This window comes from Cololabis saira, chromosome 23 (assembly GCF_033807715.1).
Source record: "Cololabis saira isolate AMF1-May2022 chromosome 23, fColSai1.1, whole genome shotgun sequence".
Lineage (NCBI taxonomy): Eukaryota > Metazoa > Chordata > Actinopteri > Beloniformes > Belonidae > Cololabis > Cololabis saira.
The window spans coordinates 22,605,932-22,627,727 of record NC_084609.1 but is presented as its reverse complement, the minus strand read 5'-3'; the positions used below and the strand labels follow the sequence as shown (position 1 = coordinate 22,627,727).

Below are 21,796 nucleotides of genomic sequence, written 5' to 3'. Positions count from 1 at the left end.
CACAACACAGGTGGAAATTAAAATCACCAACCATCAGAAGATCATCAGATATCAGCATAAACCCTGCCAGCAGTTCAGAAAAGTCCCCTAATGGCCACCCAGAGAAAAAACGCATGAAGATTTTCAGAGAACTGTGAAATGTTTTAACACACACACACACACACACACACACTAATATATATATATATATACATATATATATATATATATATATATATATATATATATATATATATATATATATATATATATATATATATATATATATACATATACATGTATATATATATATGTTTCAGTTTCTGACTGAAGGAGCTGCTCCGTGCACCCGCGGTGTATTGCAGTGGGTGATGTAGGTTGCCCATGGTGGATGTCAGCTTTGCTAACATCCCCCTCTCGTCCTCCATCACAGACTCCAGCGGACCTCCGAGCACAGAGCGAGTCAATCCTTTTGTCAATCCTGCCCCTGCCACTGTTGGTGTGTCCTCTCCCCCAGCAGACCTCTGCATAGAAAAGACCACTGCATAAATAAAATTGAATGAAAGTGATTTGAACTACAGGGTAAAACCACCTTGGGCTGATATAGAGATGATGTGAGCATCACAGTTAAAACGTTTGACAGTTCTCTGAAAACCTTCAGGCATTGTTTCTCTGTGTGGCCGATAGGGGAGCAACTCACCTCATGATAATTACAGAATATCTACAAATTATTAACTTATCCGATACATATACATGTATGTATATATGTATATATATATATATATATGTATATATATATATATATATATATATATATATATATATATATATATATATATATATATATATGTTTGTATGTGCGTATACATGTATATATGTATGTCTTATTTATAGTTAGATATTATCTATTTGCATATCTCCATAACCATCCATCCATAATGCATACTGTGTATACTTGTATATAGAATACCAGCTACTGTTGTATATGGTATTATATTTTATTTTATATTATTTTTTTAATCTTTTTTAGCTTTCTCTTCTGTTTTTGTACTTGTGCTGTGGTAATGCACGATTCCATTGTGGGATCAATGAAGTCTTATCTTATCTTCTATCTATCATATCTCTATTACAATACAAATTGTCCCTAGGCTGTTTCCATGACCCCTGAGCAATTATTAAATAAACAGCGACAAGTAAAAAAACTTCCATTTAAGAGGGAGGAAACCTTGAGCATGCAGGACCCAGATCATAAGGGGGGACCCTCCAGCCCAAGGCCAGCTGGGTTGAGCAGGAAAGGGGATAGATGAATAATAGAGAAGAGACACATAGATACACACAGATATATTGTCAGGGGTACAAAAGAGAAGATATATTAATCAGTTAGTTGGAGAACTAAGAGTTTTACATACCTCAAACTATTGTGCAAAGTCCTGCTGCCCGTCTTTTAACAACACTACCAGACGTGTGCACATCACTCATGTCCTTAACTCCCTTCATTGGCTTCTTATCCTTTATAGGATTGATTTTAAACTTTTGATGTTCGTTTTTAAAGCTCTTAATGGCCGTGCAACCTTGTATTTATCTGACCTTTTAACTGTCTGTAATCCTGGTAGAGCACTGAGGTAAACCAATCAACTTTTGTTGAAAGTCCCGAGGTCGTAATATAAACACTGGGGTGACCGAGCCTTTTCCGTTGCCCCCCCCCAGGCTCTGGAATAAGCTCCCCGCCAACATGCGGCTTATTTCTGACCTCGACATTTTTAAATCTAGGCTAAAAACCCAGCTATTTAAGCTGGCTTTTAACACCCAGTACTGTGATAAAAACTTTTATCTCCTTATATTTTATTGTATTTTATTGTTTTTATTGTTTTTGATTGTTCTTATTTATCCTCCTTTTTATCTATTAATCGCTGTAAAGCACTTTGGCACACCTTTGGCTGTTGTAAAGTGCTATATAAATAAAGTACATTACATTACATTATATTACATAAAACTAGTTTGCTAGTGGCACCACTGCTTTAAGCCACGTAACACTCGGTGGATAAACCACAACAGTAATGACCTGCAGCTGCTGCACCTGTCAGAGTCTTTGTCCTGCAAGAACCCCACTCCAACATGTGTCATTTTACCTGGAAAGCTTATCTTCGTGCCTAAATAAAAGCTAAACAAACTAAAATACCAGTTAGAAATATATATACAGTATCTCAATTTAAAACTGACTGCAGAATCACAAAACAGTTGGAACAGTGCGATGTTTACCATCATAAAGCACCACCTCATAGGCTTTAAGAGATGTGCATATCGTTACATTCTGCTTTTATTTACATTTTACGCAACCTTTTAGGGATTGGTGATGTAATTTATTTTGAAAATGTGTGGAATTATTAAAATGTTTTGGTGTCCTATATAAAAAAACAGTAGTGTTTGACTATCAGAGATGGAATTTCGAGATTTTAGTCGAACTAATGTTCCGACTTGGAACTCGGATATTACTACTTTTTTTTTTAGAAGAAGTTATATACTAAGTTATATACAAATATACAATATAAAAATGAAAAAAAAGAAATGAAAAAATAAATAAGTAAAATGTAAATACAATATTCATCTTTAAAAAAATATATAGGCTATATCGTATATATCAGTGGATGTTATACTTTGTTTGGTGTCAATTAGTTTAAGGCAGGGGTAGGGAACTCTGGTCCTAGAGAGTCCTGCCTGTTTGAGATGTTTTAGATGTTTCCCTGCTTCTTTACACCCTGATACAACTTGTGCAGACCTGAATGAGAAGCTGATGACGATCATTAATTAGAATCAGGTGTGTTGATGCAAAGAGATATCCAAAACATGCAGGACTACGGCTCTCTAGGACCAGGGTTCCCTACCCCTGGTTTAAGGGATTGAATGTACTCTTTAAAGCAGGGGTTTTCAATTCCAGTCCTCAGGCCCCCCTGTCCTGCATGTTTGAGATGCCACCCTGCTTCAGCACACCGTGATACAAGGAGCTGTGTCATCAACAGAAGTGTCCAGACCTTGATGACAAGCTAATTAGGACCATTAATTAGAATCAGGTGTGTTGATGCAGGGCAACATCTAAAGCAGGGAGGCCCGAGGACCGGAATTGAAAACCCCTGCTTTAGCGCTTAAACTCAAGTAAGAAACCTTTAAAGTGGGGTGGAGTTTCGGAGTTTACATTTGTGTATGTGAAATTTGCCATACAGAATGAATAGGTTTATAATAAAAGTGATGTCATTTTCTTCATGGAGAAAATATTGAAATGTTTAACTTGATTTTAGACACTATATATTGTTCAAATTGAGAGATCGAGCACAGTGGTAGAATAAATGCTGATATTACAATTTCCAGGTCCAGATCCATTGGAGGGTGACGTCATACCAATCATGAGTTATTAAGATTTTAGTCGAACCTTCTGACTTGGAACTCGGATATTACAACTTTTTTTTGTTTTGTTCTTTGTTTTTTTGTTTTTTGTATTTTCATTTTTTTCCTTGTTTCTTCTTTTTTTTCGTTTTTTAGGATATTACAATTTCCAGGTCCAGATCCATTGGAGGGTGACGTCATACCAATCCTGAGTTATGGCTTTCAGCTGAATGGAAGGAACCTATAAATTGATCACAGAAAAAAATGTTGACTGTTTAAAAAAGACTAAATATAACCTACATTTATTTGAGTTGGATCTGATTTCGACCCTGTCTGTAGACGTGTGCTTTAAGACCAGAGATGGGGGAGAGCCTGCAGCTCATCCTGAGTGCGTCTTCTTGCAGTGTGCATCCAGGGATGGATCACATGACCGTTAATCCTCAATGCATTTCCGCGTTCACGACGGCCGAGGTGTTATCAATGAGTGTCCGCGGAGCTGGAGCAGCAGCATCCCCGCTGCACGGCCATCCTCCACCCCTTCTCCCTCTGACACCGCTCTGAATGCATGAAGCCTTAACCACCTGCTCCTCATCCTGCTCCTCCTCATCCTCCTCATCCCTCTCTCCGGCTCTCCTCCTCGAGCAGCTGTGGGGGGGAATCCGGGCAAAGGCAGCCGCGGGGCCGCGCACCGGCCCGGCGGGGACGCGCCGCCGCGGAGACCCACCAGCATGCTGACGCGGGTGAAGTCTGCGGTGGCCGGGCTGGTGGGGGGCATCGTGGCCGGGGCCGGCTCCGGGGGCCCGAACGGCCAGCCCGGCCCCGACACGCCGTGCAAATTCCCCTACAGCAGACCCGAGTTCCTGGGGCTGTCCCCGGACGAGGTGGAGTGTTCTGCGGACCACGGAGCCCGGCCCATCCTCATCCTGAAGGAGACCCGGAGATTACCCTGGGCCACCGGGTACGCAGAGTAAGTACCTGCGGGGAAGCTTAAATCGACGCAGAGCCTACGGCGTAGGGTGTGCGTTGGTGTAACGCGGGACCATAAATCAGGCTTTATTGACCTACATCCACCCAAGAGCTGGTGTTTCACCTACAACCTGATGCTACACAGCCTTTGTTTTGAACCGGCTGCAGGAGAAGCATGGCGTTTTCATCCAGAATATTTCATTTCATTTATTTATTTAAAAAAAAAGAAAACGCAGATTAATTAACATGAAAACTATATAAAAAAAAAAAACCTACTATCCCATGGCCATCAGACTGTTAAATAATAGGCTACACAACAAAACATTTAACATAACAGGTGTATTTTTTTTTAATGATGTGGGAGTGATGTCTAGGTCACAGTTTGTTGCACTTTATCCAGACATTGTTTTTATTGCTTTTATGTTTTATACTGTGCTTTTCATACTTATTTATTCCTCTTATTTTTGCTTTCTTTGCACTTTGGTGGGAACATCCCAACCAATCTCGTTGTAACCTGAGCACAATGACAATAAAGTCTATTCTATTCAACTTGAGTCCATCATAGCCATACAGGCTAATTTACATCTGCAGTCCCTGGCAGGTTGATGGCATATATGAAGAAACATTAAAGGAGAACACACTAAAACACTAGAGCACAGAGTACAAACAATTAGTAAAACCATGACATAATGACAAACAACATAAATGAAGAACAAGAGCACACAAACAAATTAGCTCACACAAAAGCACATAAGCACAAACAGGTAGTAAAAACAATAACCTGACCCCTATACCAGATTATGACAGCATGTTTGATTATCAAGTAACCACTGTTTTGTGTTTTTAGAGAAGGAATAAAGAGATGTGATGTTCCTTAGTTCTATGGGTATAGTGTTCCAGGTATGATTTGATTTCCAATATGATTTTCTTGCAAGTTGATTAACGGGAAATTAGTCAAAACAGTGTTTTGTTTGTGCCACTGTAGCTTTTCAGACAGATACAAACTCCTGTCTGCATCTTTCTGCCGTTGAATGGATTAATGTGGTGTGTTTCACTGCTGCTTCTGTCACCATCGGTGTTGTGCAGCAGGAGGTTACCATCTGTGCTCTTGCAACCCTGCCACAGCACTTACAACAAGCACACATGTGCACATGCACTGCTCCACAGGGCTTTTATAAAAGCTTGGAAACAAGCTTTTAAAAAGATGCACGTCCTCATCCTTATCATGTGTTGCTAAAAGCCTTGATGGTTTAATTTGATTTTATTTGGATCCCCATTAGCTGATGTAGTTTACATCAACTACTCTTCCTGGGGTCCGATCAATAAAACAATAAAAATAATGTGATAAAAAATAAAAATACAGTTCAGAAATACACTAACAAACATCACAAAAAGATTTACATAGACAACATACAGTCTATAAAAGTACCAACATTTAACAAATTTAACAAACATCACAAAAAGATTTACATAGACAACGTACAGTCTATAAAAGTACCAGCCATTAGCAAATCAGCAAATTTAGCAAATCATTTAGCAAGCAAATAGCAGCAAAGCATAGTCTTAACATCCAATTACAATGCAGGGTTCACTGCATACTGAAAAAGAATAAGATAAACTCAGTATGATACTTTTAGGATATCAAAATATCAGTTTCAATTTCAGTTGAAGGAAAATGTGATTAATTTCAGTAAGTTTGGTCACGCTGTCATAGTATCCCATTCTTCCTATCAGCAAAAACCACACATAGTAAGTCTGGCACGAACAACGATGAGACCAGCTCACAGATCTACATGCAGTGGCCTTGAAAAGACTCAAGAAATGAATGATGGAAAACAAAATGAGTGAATTCAAAAGAGACAGAGTAAACGTATATTTCGTAAACTACTTAACTTCAATCTCTGAGCTAAAACAAGCTGAAGTTCCTCTGAGAGGGTTGTTTGTCCTCATTATATCCATTTCAAAATCACTGTCAACGCAAGCAATCTGATTGGTTCACAGTAGTGTGTGATTAATTCCCAAATCACCATCATTTGAACTCCAAACTGCATATTTTTTCAGCCAATCATAAGCAAGCACTTTAATTAAACAGTAGAGATGGGCTTGATATGATCCAATGTTAGTACCAGGCACTGTAACAGTTCACTGACTGATGTCATTTTGATATCCAATCAAAAAAATTCAATTCAAACCTTTTGAGTTTTTACTGTTGAACTAGTTCAGAATATTTAGGTTTACCCTGTTCGGCACTGTTGCTTTAACTTATTTGAAGGGATAGATAATGTAGATGTTGATGGTGCCTGCAATTTTTGCATATATTCAAATTAAAACCAGCAACACACACACACACCACCTTTGATACCCGGTTATTAGGTAAGCTAATCTGATTTCAGGACTGTCCTGTTTTGGCCAGTAAGAATGCAGAAATATCAGAGACAGAAAAGCCATCCTGGTTTTTTTCAGAATTTATTGGGGGGGGAAATCACCATTTTACGTTGTTTTAATATAAAATAGAAACATCTCTAATCCTGTTCTTCAACAAATCAGGTGATTAATGAATAAAAATGTCTGTTTTGACTGTTTACTGATGTCTGATTTCAAATTTGGATCAAATGAACCGTCAATTGAAGACATTTTTATTTGTGTCGTGCTGTTTTGGTCTGAATTCATAATTGTTATTTGAAATGAAATTTGTGCTGCCCGTTCATTCGATTATACTTTTTAAGTTAGGCACATTAGATCAGTCTAAAATGAACTTATACCGTTATTAAAAACAATAAAACTCTGACTTGAGTGTTGTTGCTGGATGTAGCCTGCAGATCTCCTACAGCAACACAGAGCTCATGATTTCAACATTAAACTTTTGAATAAAATGAATGATTCTCTCAAGAAATAACCACAATTACTGATGAAGACATATAATCAGTAAAAAGTACACAGGTACAGAGGTCGCCCTGAAAGAGCTGAAAGAAGATAATATTAGCAGTTAAGGCAGTAAGTTAAAGGTAGTACAGCATCAACAGTCAGTTTCTGAGTGGAAGTGTATTCATTAACTCACCAGAATGGTATGTTGTGCATCTCAATGTGTGGGAACAGAATAAGTCAAATACAGTGTGTTATAGACTGAATAATGAAAAATCAATATCAAATTTTAAGATAACCATCAGTTCCGAGTTTCAGTTATATTTCTGCAGCCATATTGGGAAGGTAATCTAATCAGTTAAAGTAAGAGTTTGATAAATGCTACATGGAGTTAGAAAGACTTCTCAGTGTGGTCCATGCTTTCATCTTTCCTTTGGTTTTCAATATTTAACACCGGCTCTTCACACAGTGATTCCCACGGCAGCCATGAAATGTCTCGAATGGATAATGAGTTCATCACATATGAGCATTGGTCTGTAATTACAGCCTGCTGTGTTCCCATTACACCAGCCACTTGCCTCTTCCACACGTGGGATTTTAAGAGCGTACAACCACATCTTCTGCAAAAAGACAAGTTTATAGGAAATTCTAAGTTTATAGGAAATAAAGACAAACTGTTTGGAAAATGTGTATAACTTCAACACACACAACTGCCTTGAGTGGGACAAATTGCAATATGCATTGAGAGGGATCCCTAAAAATACTGTCTTAGGGAGTCTTACGGTGGGTTTCATTAACAGGAGTCTGGGGTAAAACCTGGAGGCTGGAACGAACCTGGCTGGAAACCTTCTCCTCTATCCCTTCATCTGTGGTCTCCATCATAGTGGTGGACCTAGTAGGATCTACTGGCTTAACAAATTCCTACTTCGTACCATTTGGTGGTGGATAATACACTACTTTCACTGTTTGCTAACTGTGATTAACCAAAGATCCTCTATACAGAAGATAGCGCATTACCGTTACTGCCAATGGTATGGAATGGTATCCACTTCCTGTCTCCTAAGTGGGCGTGGCCGCCCCTCTCCCCACATCGTTTTGGAACAAACAACACTAGATACAGTACAACTTTCTTCCAAAAAGACTTAAATAATAAAAATAACAGTATTATTAAGCAAAGAAGCAAGTTTTATTTTAGTTTTAAACTTCATTTTATCCGATGGGAAAACGATGAGGAACAAATCTCGCGAGAGTGTGTTGCTCAGACAGAGACAGGTCTCAAAGAAAGTTCATTTTCTCCTAATCTGTCGGTCTGAAAATTGCCATTTTGGTGTCAGAATGTTCAGAAGGTTTGTGGCTTTTGAAAAATGGGTCCCATTTTTACTTAGGTTACTATGGGGCGAAGGAATTGGTAATAATCTGTGCTCACGTTAACTTTTCCCATAGGACTCAATAGACTCAGGACCTACTTCCGGTCTCCTAAAGGGGCGTGGCAGTCACGTGACACAGACACAGGAAACCGAACCGTAGTGGGCTGTCTCTTTTATTGAACGTCTCTGGAATAACTAAAAGAAGAAGTGGATGGCAAAGAAGGAGAAGAAGAAACCCATAGTGGAAGATCAACATTAACGGAGCCGAAATGGTTTTTCTGTTTCTGTTTGAAGTGTTTGGATCAAGTTCCAACATTCAGACTTCTGGGTTGAAGCTAATGCGTAACTTAGAAAAGCTGCGCTATGGGCTGAACTAGACTGAACTGCTCGTAGTCAGACTAACACACTAAAATAATGAATCTGAAACTGAGCTAATCCCTGCGTGTAAAGGCTCAGCAGGACTGGAGCTGCTCTGCTCAGCACATGCTCCATGGTTACAGCTGCTCCGTTGACCAAAATCATTTAATGAACTCAAATAAAGTAAAATAGATCCAATTGTTCTATAAAGTCAATTGACATTATCCAGCGCTGTTGTGGTCCTGTTTTATCTCCTGGAGTTAGTTAGGAGTTGCAGGTAAAATAGTAGATTGAGGTTCCTTGAAAGACCATCTTTAAATTAAACTTTCTCTGTTGTTATTTTTCTCTTTCAAGTTCTGCATTATCTCAAAGCGAAGCTCAGAATAATTATTATATCCTTGGGACTACTGCCTGGACCAGAATCTATTGCTGATGGTGGAAAACTGTGCACTAGGTGCCTGACAGTGCAGGACAGAGTTAGTCTGCCTTCCTAATGGAGAAAAGGGAATTATTTTGAATGAAATACAAATCAGGAATGATAATAAAGAAATGATAATTCACAGGAAATTCACAAGAAAACCGTGAGGGTAAAAAAATAGCCTTGCAAAAAGGAGGATAAATGAGTTGGAAGTGTATTTGCAGATCCCAAACGTACAATAGCTGCAGCTTTCATGCAGAGCTGAAACTTGGGACCGGGATATGAATCTCCTTCACTGACAGCATGTGTGCCGTCTGGTTCTGATTTATAAAAATCTTTGAACTGAAGAGTGAAATCTTATGACACTTGTTGACGAATGTATTTGTCAAAGTAAACTGCATAAATCATGTTTTGTTTTTCAAAAGGTCCAAACTTTAACACCAAAAGAAAACGAGTTTCCTGTGAAAATAGCTGGTGTTGCAAAAAGGAAACGAGTTTCGTCTGTGTCATTGGTCGATTGCGGGCTTCTGATAATCAACAGGTCTGTTTGTTTGCAACTCAACGCTAATCTGCTAATCTTGTCAGACTGTTTTTGTCATTGTTGAAAGGAGGCAGTTGAGCCTGTGTTTTTGCACATTGGTCACGAACCTAAACACTTCCATTGGTTCTGTTTATGATCTACCACCGCGTGCGAGTTTGCCTGTCTTAGTAGATCGGACTCCAGAAGGTTTACACAAGTTAAAGTATGGTTGATGCTTCAGAGCTGCTTTTGTTTTCTTGTTTGTTTTGACCGTAATGCCTCACGGGACAATTTCCACTGTGATTATGGGTTGAAGAATAGTCTTGAGTCCCTGTAATCACATTCAGCCCCCTGGACGTAATGACTTCATGTTCTGGGTTAATGAGGAACATTGCACATTTTACCTAAAGTAGGACCATTTTCATTTACATGTCTAAGAATAAGCTTGGTAGTTATCACTTCTTTTTTCACCTCACAATGAGCTACATGGTGGTTATTGGCACAACAAAATACTTCATCTTGCTTATTTGCACTAGTTTAAGATTAGTTGGATCACAGTCTTTCGACTCTTCCCAGCAGACATGAGTTTATGTTGTTGTAGTGGAACATTACAACAGTTTAAAGCCACCCTATGTAGCACTACCACTTCTGACCACATGGCGGCAAAATATCACAAGAAATTCATCCCCTGGTGTAAAACAAGACAAAGTGCAACTTTAGTGGCGGAAGGTCGTCTTACACGATATGCTTTTATGGTTCTTTTGGCAGCACAGCAGCTCGACCTGCCCCCTTGTGGTCAGAAGTGATATTTCTACATAGAGTGGCTTTAAAAGTTGATTTCAAAAGAATTAACTCGGGCCCATAAAACCTTTTTACAGAAATTGTATCTGTTTGATCAAGTAAAAGCCAAAGCGAGACCTAGATTAAATAAAATATCCTTGAACTTAAACTCATGAAAAAGGTTTTGTGTGAACAGGAGTCATTCAAATCAAACACAGTCTCAAGTTATCAAAAGTATTTAATTATATCATTTTAATGTAAAGGTGAATTATAAATCTGCTTGCCTATTCACATCAAGCGGACAATAAAACCACACAATTCTAAAAAAAAAAGGAAAGAAAATCACATCTGGAAAATAGATGAACTTGCCGGTAAATGATGATCTCGTGTAGTTTTTAGAAGAAAACGGGGGGTCAGGGATTTACAGCTTGGTTCAGGAGCTTATGTTGCTCCACGGTTGCTTTAAGACGTACATCAAGATGACATGTTGAAGAAGTGTTGTTCTAGTTAACTCCAAGCTTGAAGCAGTGCGGTTGTAAATTCACAAGTAGGATAAACACGTAGTGACAGCGGCTCGCCGCATGTCCAAGGTAGAGTAATAGTTTTCTCTTCGACATCTAAAAGACCTGTCGGCTTTTAAAAAGCTGTGTGCAGTGGTTTGGTTCATTTATTAAGAAAAAAACTTTATAGGTTTGAAAAATAATTATTTAGAATCATTTGAACAAAAGAATACATCTCTGGTGTGCAGAGGCCTTAAGGACAGTATGTTTTATGAAGAAAAGGGCTGTGCTGAAAACGTTTTATGCAGCCTAATATTTTCTTACACACACAAAAAGACAGCTATACATTGACTACGTTTACATGCACTCAATAACCCTTTTAAAACCCGAATATTGGCAATAACCCGAATTTGCACGGCCATGTAAACACTTTGAATAACCCGAATTTGGTTTTTAAAAACCCGAATATGAGCCCTGGGTTACTCCCTTTTAAAACCCGAATATTCGGTCATATAAACGCCAAACGGAATATCCCCATCAAACGGAACATGAATTTGTTTTCTGCGCATGCTCTGTTCGCAAGGAATCCTGGTCTTTTGAGTCCAGGATGTTCTTATAAACCAGCCTTTCTCGACCGGGGTGTCGCGGCACCCTGGGGTGTCGTCTGACTGCTTCAGGGGTGCGCGCTGTGTGGAAAGGCATACCCTAATTCTTGTGTGTCATTTCTGTATTTAAAACACACACGGCACACCGACCGTAAAGGCGCCGTCTACACACACTTACGACACACGCCACACCGATGAACACACACACAAGCACACAAGTGTGCGTATTTAAAAATAGAACGGGAGCAAAACTTTGTTTGGTTGTACTTTATTTCAGTTTTTACATTAATCAAACCCATCGAAGTCTCATCCTCTGTTTCTGCATTAAAGAGCTCCGCTAAATCAGCTGTGCCAGTCCGAATCCCTCGCTGTCAGTCACTTATTCTGTGCCGTGCGGCGCCGCCCGCAGCCTTAAGGCTGATTTATGGTTCTGCGTTACACCAACGCAGAGCCGGCGTAACTCTGCGTCGATTTAACGCGGAACCATAAGGCTTCACTTTGAACGGCCGGTTCACACCGACGTCCAGCGGTTGGAGTTCCTTTGTCAGACCTCCCGGAATAACAGCAAGCACAGCGTTCATATTTTTCACTCCTTTTTTTACATTGTCTGTGAGATGGGCGTGCATAGAGTCACAGATCAGCAGCGATGGTGATGTGTGGAAAAAACCACCGGGTCCCCGCACATAGACCTGCCTCAGCCACTCTATCATCATCCCTTCATCCATCCAGCCCTTTTTAAACATTTTGGCATTTGTAGACGGTAGAAAGTACCGGGATAGCGAGATTTACAAGAAGGTGAGAGAAAAGTTGCGCAAAGCAGCATTTGTTTTGAATTTGGATACAGGAAGAAGAAGCGGAAATGACTGGAATTGCATCATCACGTTCTCCGCGCGTTGCTGGTTTGATCCAGATATCCCGAATGATTAATTACCATGTATACAGGGATAACCCTGTTTGCTCACGCATGTAAACGGAATATTCCAAATGTTTCAGTAACCGGAATATTAGCAATAACCCGAATTTTGACTGCATATAAACGTAGTCATTGTTTTTATTCTATTTGTGCTCTAATTAAACCAGAAAATGGTGCTTCAATGAATGTGGATATTATCCTTATTGACAGGCTTAGGGACCAAGTAGGTAACTAAGGCCGGGCCCTTGACTGGTTTGCCTTGCACCTCTCTGGCTGAACGTTTTTGGTAGCTGTTGGGCCGTTAACTCTTCCTCCGCCCTCCTATCCAGTGGAGTGCCTTAGGGCTCGGTTTTGGGTCCAATTTTATTTGTTTTGTATATGTTGCCTCTTGGTGAAATTATAAGTCAGTCCTGAGGCATCACTTATCACATATACGCTGATGATTCAGCTACAGTATTCTTTTAATTTTATTCTTTACCCGACCGAATTGATTGTCTAAACGTGCTGGATGATTGTTTGCCAGCTTGTTTCTTCCATCTTAAGAATATTGCCAAACTGAGAAGCATTGTGTTGCAGGCCCAGCTAGAATTGATTTATACACGTGTTTGTGTCATCTCGGCTTGATTGCTATAACTCCTCATTCTCGTGTCTCAGTAAGGCAGCCATCGACCGCTTGCCGTGGGGCAGAATGCTGCGGCCAGGCTGCTGACTCAATCTGAGAGGAGCTGCCGTATAACTCCCGTCTCCGCCTTGCTGCATTGGCTTCCAGTCAGTTTTAGGATTCATCTTAAAATCTTGATTTTTAACTTTTAGAGCTCTTCATGGTCAGGCACCAGAGTACGTGTCTGAACTCCTTTGCCCTCGTGTCTCCAGCAGGTCTCTTAGCTCTGCCAACCAGGGTCTTCTGGTTGTGCCTGGAACCAGGTGTATAACCAGAGGTGACAGAGCCGTCCAGGCTTTGAAACACTTATGCTCAGGACCTGAGACACTCAGCTTATGAGGACATTTTTAAAAAACACCTAAAACATACCTGTACAGGCAGGCTTTTAGTAAGGGGTCGTATGAATTTTACTGACCGTTTCTGTTGTTGGTTTTGTGCTTCTATGAATTATATTTTCCTAGTGCATCTGTTTATGGTTTTAACTTGTGTTAAACTGTGTTGTTTTGTGGAGCACTTTGTGGGATTTCTCTGTGAAAAGTGCTATATAATTACATTTGACTTACTTAATGGGACCATGAATTATCCCCCAAAACTGAAAAGGTTTGTATTGAATAAACAAAACAGTGGGATACCACGCAGATAATACAAGCCACGTAAAATGGTATGTAAATCATATTTCTATGACCCCGTTATTGCTATCAGCCGACAGCGATCCCGGCGAGCAGAAAGCAGCCCAGAGTCTATAAACGGACCCGCTGAGTTCTTACTTACACAAACACACACACAAAACGGCCTGAAGACATGTATGTCATCATGCATTAGTCCAATTATAAGAACAAGTGATGACCTTTGATACTCGTCTGCAAATCAATATTCATAAAATATTGTTGGCGTTAGCTACGAAAGGTCTGACTTAGATTTTAGAAAATTAGGGAGTCGCACCATCTGCAGATGAAGAATGCATCTGCCAACTGGGATTTGGTCCCACTTTTTCCTGAGCTACGTTTCTGCTCCAGCTGGTTAAAGGTTGCCTTGGCCATTTTTCTGATTCTGACATTTAAATAAATGTTCTCCAAGATTAAGATGAGGGTTCATGGAGGCGTATTAGTCCTTCTATGACTAATGACAGATATAACTGATGGTAATATGACTAATAATCAAATATAAATCCATATGAGCAAACATTCCTGTTGGTTTTATCAGCCTTTCCTTGGTACCTTCAGTCATATGTTTCGTCATTTTCTACTGCAACTGTGAACATGGAGTCGATGTTACTTCCCAAAAAGCTCCATTTGTGTTTCATCAGTCCAAACGACATTCTTCAAAAAAAAGAGTTGCTTCTTTACGTGTAATTTGACACATTCAAGTCTTTGCAGAGGGAATTGTCTCAAACAGCTGAAAGGCAGCAACAAATGTGTCCATGTCTGAAGCCGTTTAACGAAACAAAGAGCAGATTATGAAGAATTATTTCTCTCACGACTTAGTTTGGAAGGAACGCCCATCCATGTGTGTGATGTATAAATCCAAAACAGTGCGCTGGTGCTGATGTCCATTTTTAAATCGTTATGGTTTACTGCTATTAGAATTTCGTGTTTGTTTATCTGCTGCACTGAAGGAAAAATCCAGAGAACAGGATTAAATGTCAGTTTAAGCTTTATTAATATCATACACAATATGTTTCATCCCAAGGTTCATTTGACTGACGCCGTCATGACAGAAAATTCTTGTCTTCTTTATACTCAAAAAGGAGGGGTTCTGTTTTTTATGGGTTTTTTATGAGACCCCTAAAACTATCACCGTTTTGAGTTCCTGTGCATTGCTTTACTTCAACAAAATGAGCCAGCGAAAACAGCCAGGACTTAAAGGAAAACAGGAGGGGGCCCAAATATAACACTGGACAAACCCTCTGATGTCACGTTTTCTGTAGAAATTCATTAAGTTCTGTTTTTTTAGGTCTCTAGATGACGCTGCATTGTTGGGTTTTGACTCAAAAGTTGGCAAATGTTCGGATGAGTTTTGCTAGACGCCCAAAACCAGATTATGGTACAGAGAGTGACGAAACGGTTGTTTTTCTGCTCAAATGATTGCACGCAACAACAATGACGGGTGAGAAAGGAGTTTGCTGATGGCGAGGGGCTAAGGAGGCGAGGATAAAACCAATAAAACGTGACTTAAAATTCAATTCAATTTCATTTATATAGTTTATTTATATATTTACAGCATGCAGCAGTACGTCAATGCATTTTTATCAACGGTGAGAAACATGGAAGTGACTCATCTTATAGCACGTGCCCTTCTAGGGTTGGAGTCAGTGAGGTTTATAGGCCGTAATGAAACCCACAGAAGAAGTTATGTCTTATGTCATGGCCACGGCACAACTAGCGTATGACTGTCTCTGTCTTCGTGATCTGCCCGGTTAAATAACTCCCAAGTGCCACCGAGGCTTCCTGTTCACCCAGAAGCGACTGTCCACACGCATCAGGCCTTTCGCTACCAAGCAGGACGAATGAGCACTTCTGCTCGGTCCTAATCAGGAGTCAGAATCCCGCAGAGGCAGCTGCTTCACTAGAGGGGCGGCGGGGGTCCGCTGGCCGTGTCCCACTAATTGCTGCTCCCCTGCAGTGAGCCATAAACAGCCTTCTCGAGTGACGGCAACGTCTGGTGTCGGCTTCTTTTCACCTGGTTTTTCCGGACCGCAGCTGGATAATCACAGCCAGCGGCTCATCCGAGAGTGAACAGGCTCAACAGAAACAAATATTCAAGCAAAACTCGACGAGTGCTGACCCAGATTCTAGTCTGAGCCTAAGCTGGATGACCTCTGATTCCTCAGATAGCACTGCATCAAGATATAGGTGATATAATCACACGGGGAAGGCATTACTTTGGGTCAATCACGACATAATAGAGCTACATTAGGTTATTAAGAGTTAAAAAGTATAAAAGCATCTTTATCTCAATCTCGTCCAGAGGTCGCATCAATGTCTCTGTGCTCCAAGCTGTCTGTGAAGTAGGAATGGGCGATATTATACCGTCAAAAATTCCCCACAGTAAGTCTCGCAGTAAAAACGATAAATTCCCGTTGATGACAGGAAGGAAGGAAGGAAGGAAGGAAGGAAGGAAGGAAGGAAGGAAGGAAGGAAGGAAGGAAGGAAGGAAGGAAGGAAGGAAGGAAGGAAGGAAGGAAGGAAGGAAGGAAGGAAGGAAGGAAGGAAGGAAGGAAGGAAGGAAGGAAGGAAGGAAGGAAGGAAGGAAGGAAGGAAGGAAGGAAGGAAGGAAGGAAGGAAGGAAGGAAGGAAGGAAGGAAGGAAGGAAGGAAGGAAGGAAGGAAGGAAGGAAGGAAGGAAGGAAGGAAGGAAGGAAGGAAGGAAGGAAGGAAGGAAGGAAGGAAGGAAGGAAGGAAGGAAGGAAGGAAGGAAGGAAGGAAGGAAGGAAGGAAGGAAGGAAGGAAGGAAGGAAGGAAGGAAGGAAGGAAGGAAGGAAGGAAGGAAGGAAGGAAGGAAGGAAGGAAGGAAGGAAGGAAGGAAGGAAGGAAGGAAGGAAGGAAGGAAGGAAGGAAGGAAGGAAGGAAGGAAGGAAGGAAGGAAGGAAGGAAGGAAGGAAGGAAGGAAGGAAGGAAGGAAGGAAGGAAGGAAGGAAGGAAGGAAGGAAGGAAGGAAGGAAGGAAGGAAGGAAGGAAGGAAGGAAGGAAGGAAGGAAGGAAGGAAGGAAGGAAGGAAGGAAGGAAGGAAGGAAGGAAGGAAGGAAGGAAGGAAGGAAGGAAGGAAGGAAGGAAGGAAGGAAGGAAGGAAGGAAGGAAGGAAGGAAGGAAGGAAGGAAGGAAGGAAGGAAGGAAGGAAGGAAGGAAGGAAGGAAGGAAGGAAGGAAGGAAGGAAGGAAGGAAGGAAGGAAGGAAGGAAGGAAGGCAGGCAGGCAGGCAGGCAGGCAGGCAGGCAGGCAGGCGTTTGTGTAACAAACATGGCGGATCTGAGTCATTACAGTTTTGCAGTACAGGTGGACTCATTTAATTGGTTTTTATTAATTCAATTTAATTGGTGTGGTTTAGTAGCATTTAGTATTCTTTTAGAGCAGTGATTTGGGTGCTCCAAAGACTGAATGTGGTGATAGATTTATAGTTGCAAAGGTGGAGTTGAATTGGCATTTTTTTTATCGTTATCAGGATAAATGCCAGAAATTATCGTGATAAATCTTTTAGTCCATACCGCCCATCCCTACTGTGAAGGACTGTATTTTATCCATGCTCTCAAGCTTTTTTGATTCACAACTCAAATTGCACATGTCATGGTCTTCTTTCAGGGTGATTAATGCTGGCAAGAGTATGCTGAATGAGGACCAGGCCTGCTGCGAGGTGGTGGTGTCAAGAAGGAGACCGATGAGCTACTGCCCCCCGTCCACGCCCAGCAAGACCCCGACCGCCAAGAGACGCAACTCCTTACCCAACGGGGAGAGCCTCGGGCTCCGGGTGGACAACAACAGGATGGGAGAGGTAAGTAAGGACAGTGTTTGCTCACAGGCACACAGAAATCAGTCACACTACTGTCAGACACTAAAGTCAAGTATTTAGCTGTTTGCAACGCAGTCTCTGTCCAAACTGCCAACAATATCTTGCAGGAGTTGTTGCACCATAAGACACTGCATGCATCCCTCACAGCTGGTCTGGCTATCAACCCTAAGAGGTTGAGACAGAATCCGCCCAGTCATCCTCTGATGATACTGTATCAGTGTTTGTCTGACTCCCTCACTCCCACGGGGCCTGTCTTGTGGGTCAGCAGCTCATCCCGGGCCGGGCCGGGCCGGAAACATAGTCTGTTATGCAACATTTGTTTGCACCTGCTGGAGCTGGCTTTAGCCCCGGTGGCCGGTGAGTTCAACTGTCTGGTTGTTTCCAGACATTTCATTTGAGGAAAAATGACTGAGCAAAAATCTTTGCTCAGTCTGAAGGAAAGGGCAGTGCAGCCACCTCACAGCTGCAGGTCCTGGGTTCAATTATCTCCGGTGACTGTGTGGATGCTGAGGGCGTGTTTACTTCCCCATGTCCTCAGCACCCACACCCTGGGTGGGGTTGATGAAAGGGCCTTTCTGTGTGGAGATTGCATGTTCTCCCTGTGTTCCCTTGGGTAGCTAATGTGAGCTACCCTCACAAAAACATGCAGCAGTCCTGGGCTATACATGCCCCCTCTGGCCAACCGGGGACCAGATGGGGTGGGGAGGATCTGGCTGGAATAATGTGATCCTTCCACGCGCCACGTCCGGCCAAAGAAACCCCACCCTGTCTGGTGAAAAGAAGTGGCCTCACGTTAAGAAAGAGCTCAAAAACCGGAGAAAAGCAGCTCCAACAAGGTTCCATGACAAGAAACCGGTTAGATGGCACAACGCCGCCTCCCCACACCCAACAATGAATGCTGGGTAATGTCAGATACCATCAGTGTTGCTTGAGTTAAATCCAGGGGTAAGAATAATGTAAAAAACTGTCTTCTCAAAGTGACTGTTTATTTTTATTTCTTATTTTTAAATTAAGTCCTATTTGTAAAGCTTAATACTTTATTTTTTACACGGCTGTGTAACATGTTCCTTTCTGCGAACTTCACGATGTGGTTGTCCATATAGATGGGGTGGCAGACCAAAGTGTAAAGGGTATAGAGTAGGTGGCTCAGTACACAGCCCTGCGGAGTCCCTGGGGAGTCTTTCTCTGACCTTTTTGGCACGATTGGTGAAAAAGTCCTTAATTCGACTGCAGATAGTACCAGTTCCTGCAGTTTGCTCTGTCTTTTGTTGTTACCAGTCTGGTTGTTGCTCTCTGTCCAGTTTCTCTGACTGTTTGAATGCCTTTTCAACGGTAACCAAAAGCAGTTTCTTCAGCCTCCATGCCAGAATGTCTCCGTCTTTGTTTGCAGAGGTAGCTTAGTTACAAAGTTAGCTACAAATCTCAAGGTTTTGTGTCTCACAAAGGTTGTTACTATGGCTGCAAGCTTGATATCTGTGGAATGGTGCGCTCCGGTCTCCCATGCAGGCTAACTCCAGATAACCAGATGTTTGTGTCTCCGTTTCCAAGAATACAGTTGGCCACCGTTAATCACCCGATTTTGCCAAAGAAAAAAATATACAGCTTTATTTGGCAATGGACTTATAGTGAAAGTTGAACATTAACCATGCAGAGTTTCTCCCTGGAGGGAGAGCTGACGACACGTTGACGTTTGACCCCTGCAGCTCCCACGCCGTCTCATGGATGGCGTGAGTCACCGTGTTTTTTCTTCCTGGTGACTGAAGCGATGAGGCTCTTCCAGCAGCATTAGTCAGCATTTCCTCTTCTTCGTCTGACTCATAAACATTGCATTCATATCAGATGAGTGTGATTATTGACATGACTTCTGCATGATACAGATCTTGTTCAGCATTGTGATAACTTTCATAATACTGACTTTTCTTTGGAGACAGTTGTAGTTTTTTTTGCTGTTTTTTTTTCATCAGCTTCATTTCTTTTGATAATATAGGGTAACTACATTTTTACAGATAAAAAGCCGTTGCAGAAAAAGCGCATTGCTAGGAAGGAGGTGAATGTTATTTTTAGTAGGTGACTTATGCAAGTAATTGCGCACTTAATCTTTTTCTTGTGTGGAGTTTTAATTCTAATGATTCTTGAGATAAGGAGACGATGAAGCTTATTCATGTCAGCATTATACAAAAGTCCCTTTCGTAAAATCTTGTAATTCTCATGCACTTAATTGAATTGAATTTAATTGAATTTATTTTAGAGAATTAACACAAATGTGATTGGTAAACAGTATTTACAAAAGAACAATCCCAAACAACATTTACATATTCACCCGTATTAGCTCATCGTCACATTAAATATTCATATATAAATATGTACATAATAGAAAAATAATATAAACAAAATTTCCATTTGAATAAATACCTTCAGATATGACGTTGATTGATGCAAATGGTCTGAAAAGGGGTATGAAACAGCAAAACTTATTTATTCATACCCCTTCTCCCTCTAATTGTCCTTATAGTAACCTTCCTGTTTGATTTCTATGCTTGTATCCAAAATTCACAAAAAATAATTAAATAAATACATATATACGCATACATACACATGCATACATGCACAGACAACCCAAACTGTATTCAAACCTATATAAAATTGCGATGTGTTGTCATGAATTGGTGATTTAAATGAGACAATGTTAAATTATCTCTGCCTATTCGTCCACAGGACAGCGAAGGTCTCATTTTCCACTACTGGGCCTTGTTCGATGGCCACGCCGGATCAGGAGCGGCCGTCGTGGCGTCCCGCCTGCTGCAGCACCACATCGCCTGCCAGCTGCAGGTGGTCATCGAGGTGCTGCGCGACCTGCAATCCCTACCTCCAACGGTGCTGGGGGAGGAGCCGGACGGCAACCCGTACGTCCAGGGAAACCCCGCGGGGCCTCACCGCGCCCTGACGCGCGCCGCCTCCCTGCGCGGGGCCGCCGGCGCCCCGAGCTCCCCGAGCAACGCCCCGCCTCCGCCGCGCTTCTATTCTGAGAAGAAGATCCATCACGACAGCCTGGTGATAGGAGCAATAGAGAACGCTTTCAAGGACATGGTGAGGAACAGGGCTCACGATGACTTTCTATTGTTTAATCTGTGGTTGAGAGGACGTGAAGCAGGTCCACCTACAGACAAGAATGGTATTTACCCTCATATCAAACTGAGGTACACGAGATTTAGAACTTAGAATTTATTAAAGGATAGCCCCTTGAGATGTAACATCTCATTTTCAAAGGGGTCCCATAAAACATACAACATTACAATATATCACATTACAGTACAGACATACATGACATAAAACAAACACAGACATCTTGCTCACCCCCTCCCACACACAACCCCTACCCACATAAGTCTAGTTACAAAGTAGGCTAATTGAATAACCGAGACAATGAGATAAATATAACATAACAGAGAGAAAAGAAAAAAAATAAATAAATAAATAAAAATAAATAAATAGAAAAAAGGACACAAAAAAATACATAAATAAATTAAAAACATAGGCAATTTGTTTTAAGATGAGAATATAATACCAACTTAAAACAATAAAAAGAGGTAATAGAACGCAAAAAGAGGGGAAGATTATTCCAATCTGATGGAGCTTTAAAATAAAATGATCTTTTCCCAACTTCTTAAAATTCTAGGAACGAAGAAAAAAGGAAAATTCACATGTCTGAGTGAGTATGGAGAGTTATATAGAATCATAAGTAAATGCATAGATATTATATGTATGGTGCAGTAAATGCACCATACACTTGAAAAAGTAATTTATTTGCTTTTTTTTTGTTTGTTCTTCGCCCCCCAAGTTCTATGCTTAACCCATTTTTGTATTTGCTTATGCATATGATATAGATAGATAATTCCTTTTAATAATTAAGTTTCAGTTGCAGGTATTATGGCGGCTGGTTCAGTGGGCTTGCATGCAGAAATCTGGTTATTTACAGTAAATATAGCTGA

At 41.0% G+C, this 21,796-nt stretch overlaps 1 protein-coding gene across 1 annotated transcript in view; it reads left to right on the top strand.

The window, feature by feature from the left end:
* The first annotated feature begins 3,823 nt into the window (after positions 1-3,823).
* The window catches only part of LOC133423865 (protein phosphatase 1H-like), a 35,528-nt gene continuing 17,555 nt past the window's right edge, over positions 3,824-21,796 (top strand). The window contains exons 1-3 of the mRNA XM_061714186.1: positions 3,824-4,324; positions 17,600-17,789; positions 20,523-20,894. Of these exons, the coding sequence (XP_061570170.1) occupies positions 4,086-4,324; positions 17,600-17,789; positions 20,523-20,894 (801 nt within the window). The 5' untranslated portion in view covers positions 3,824-4,085. The remainder of the gene's footprint in view (positions 4,325-17,599; positions 17,790-20,522; positions 20,895-21,796) is intronic.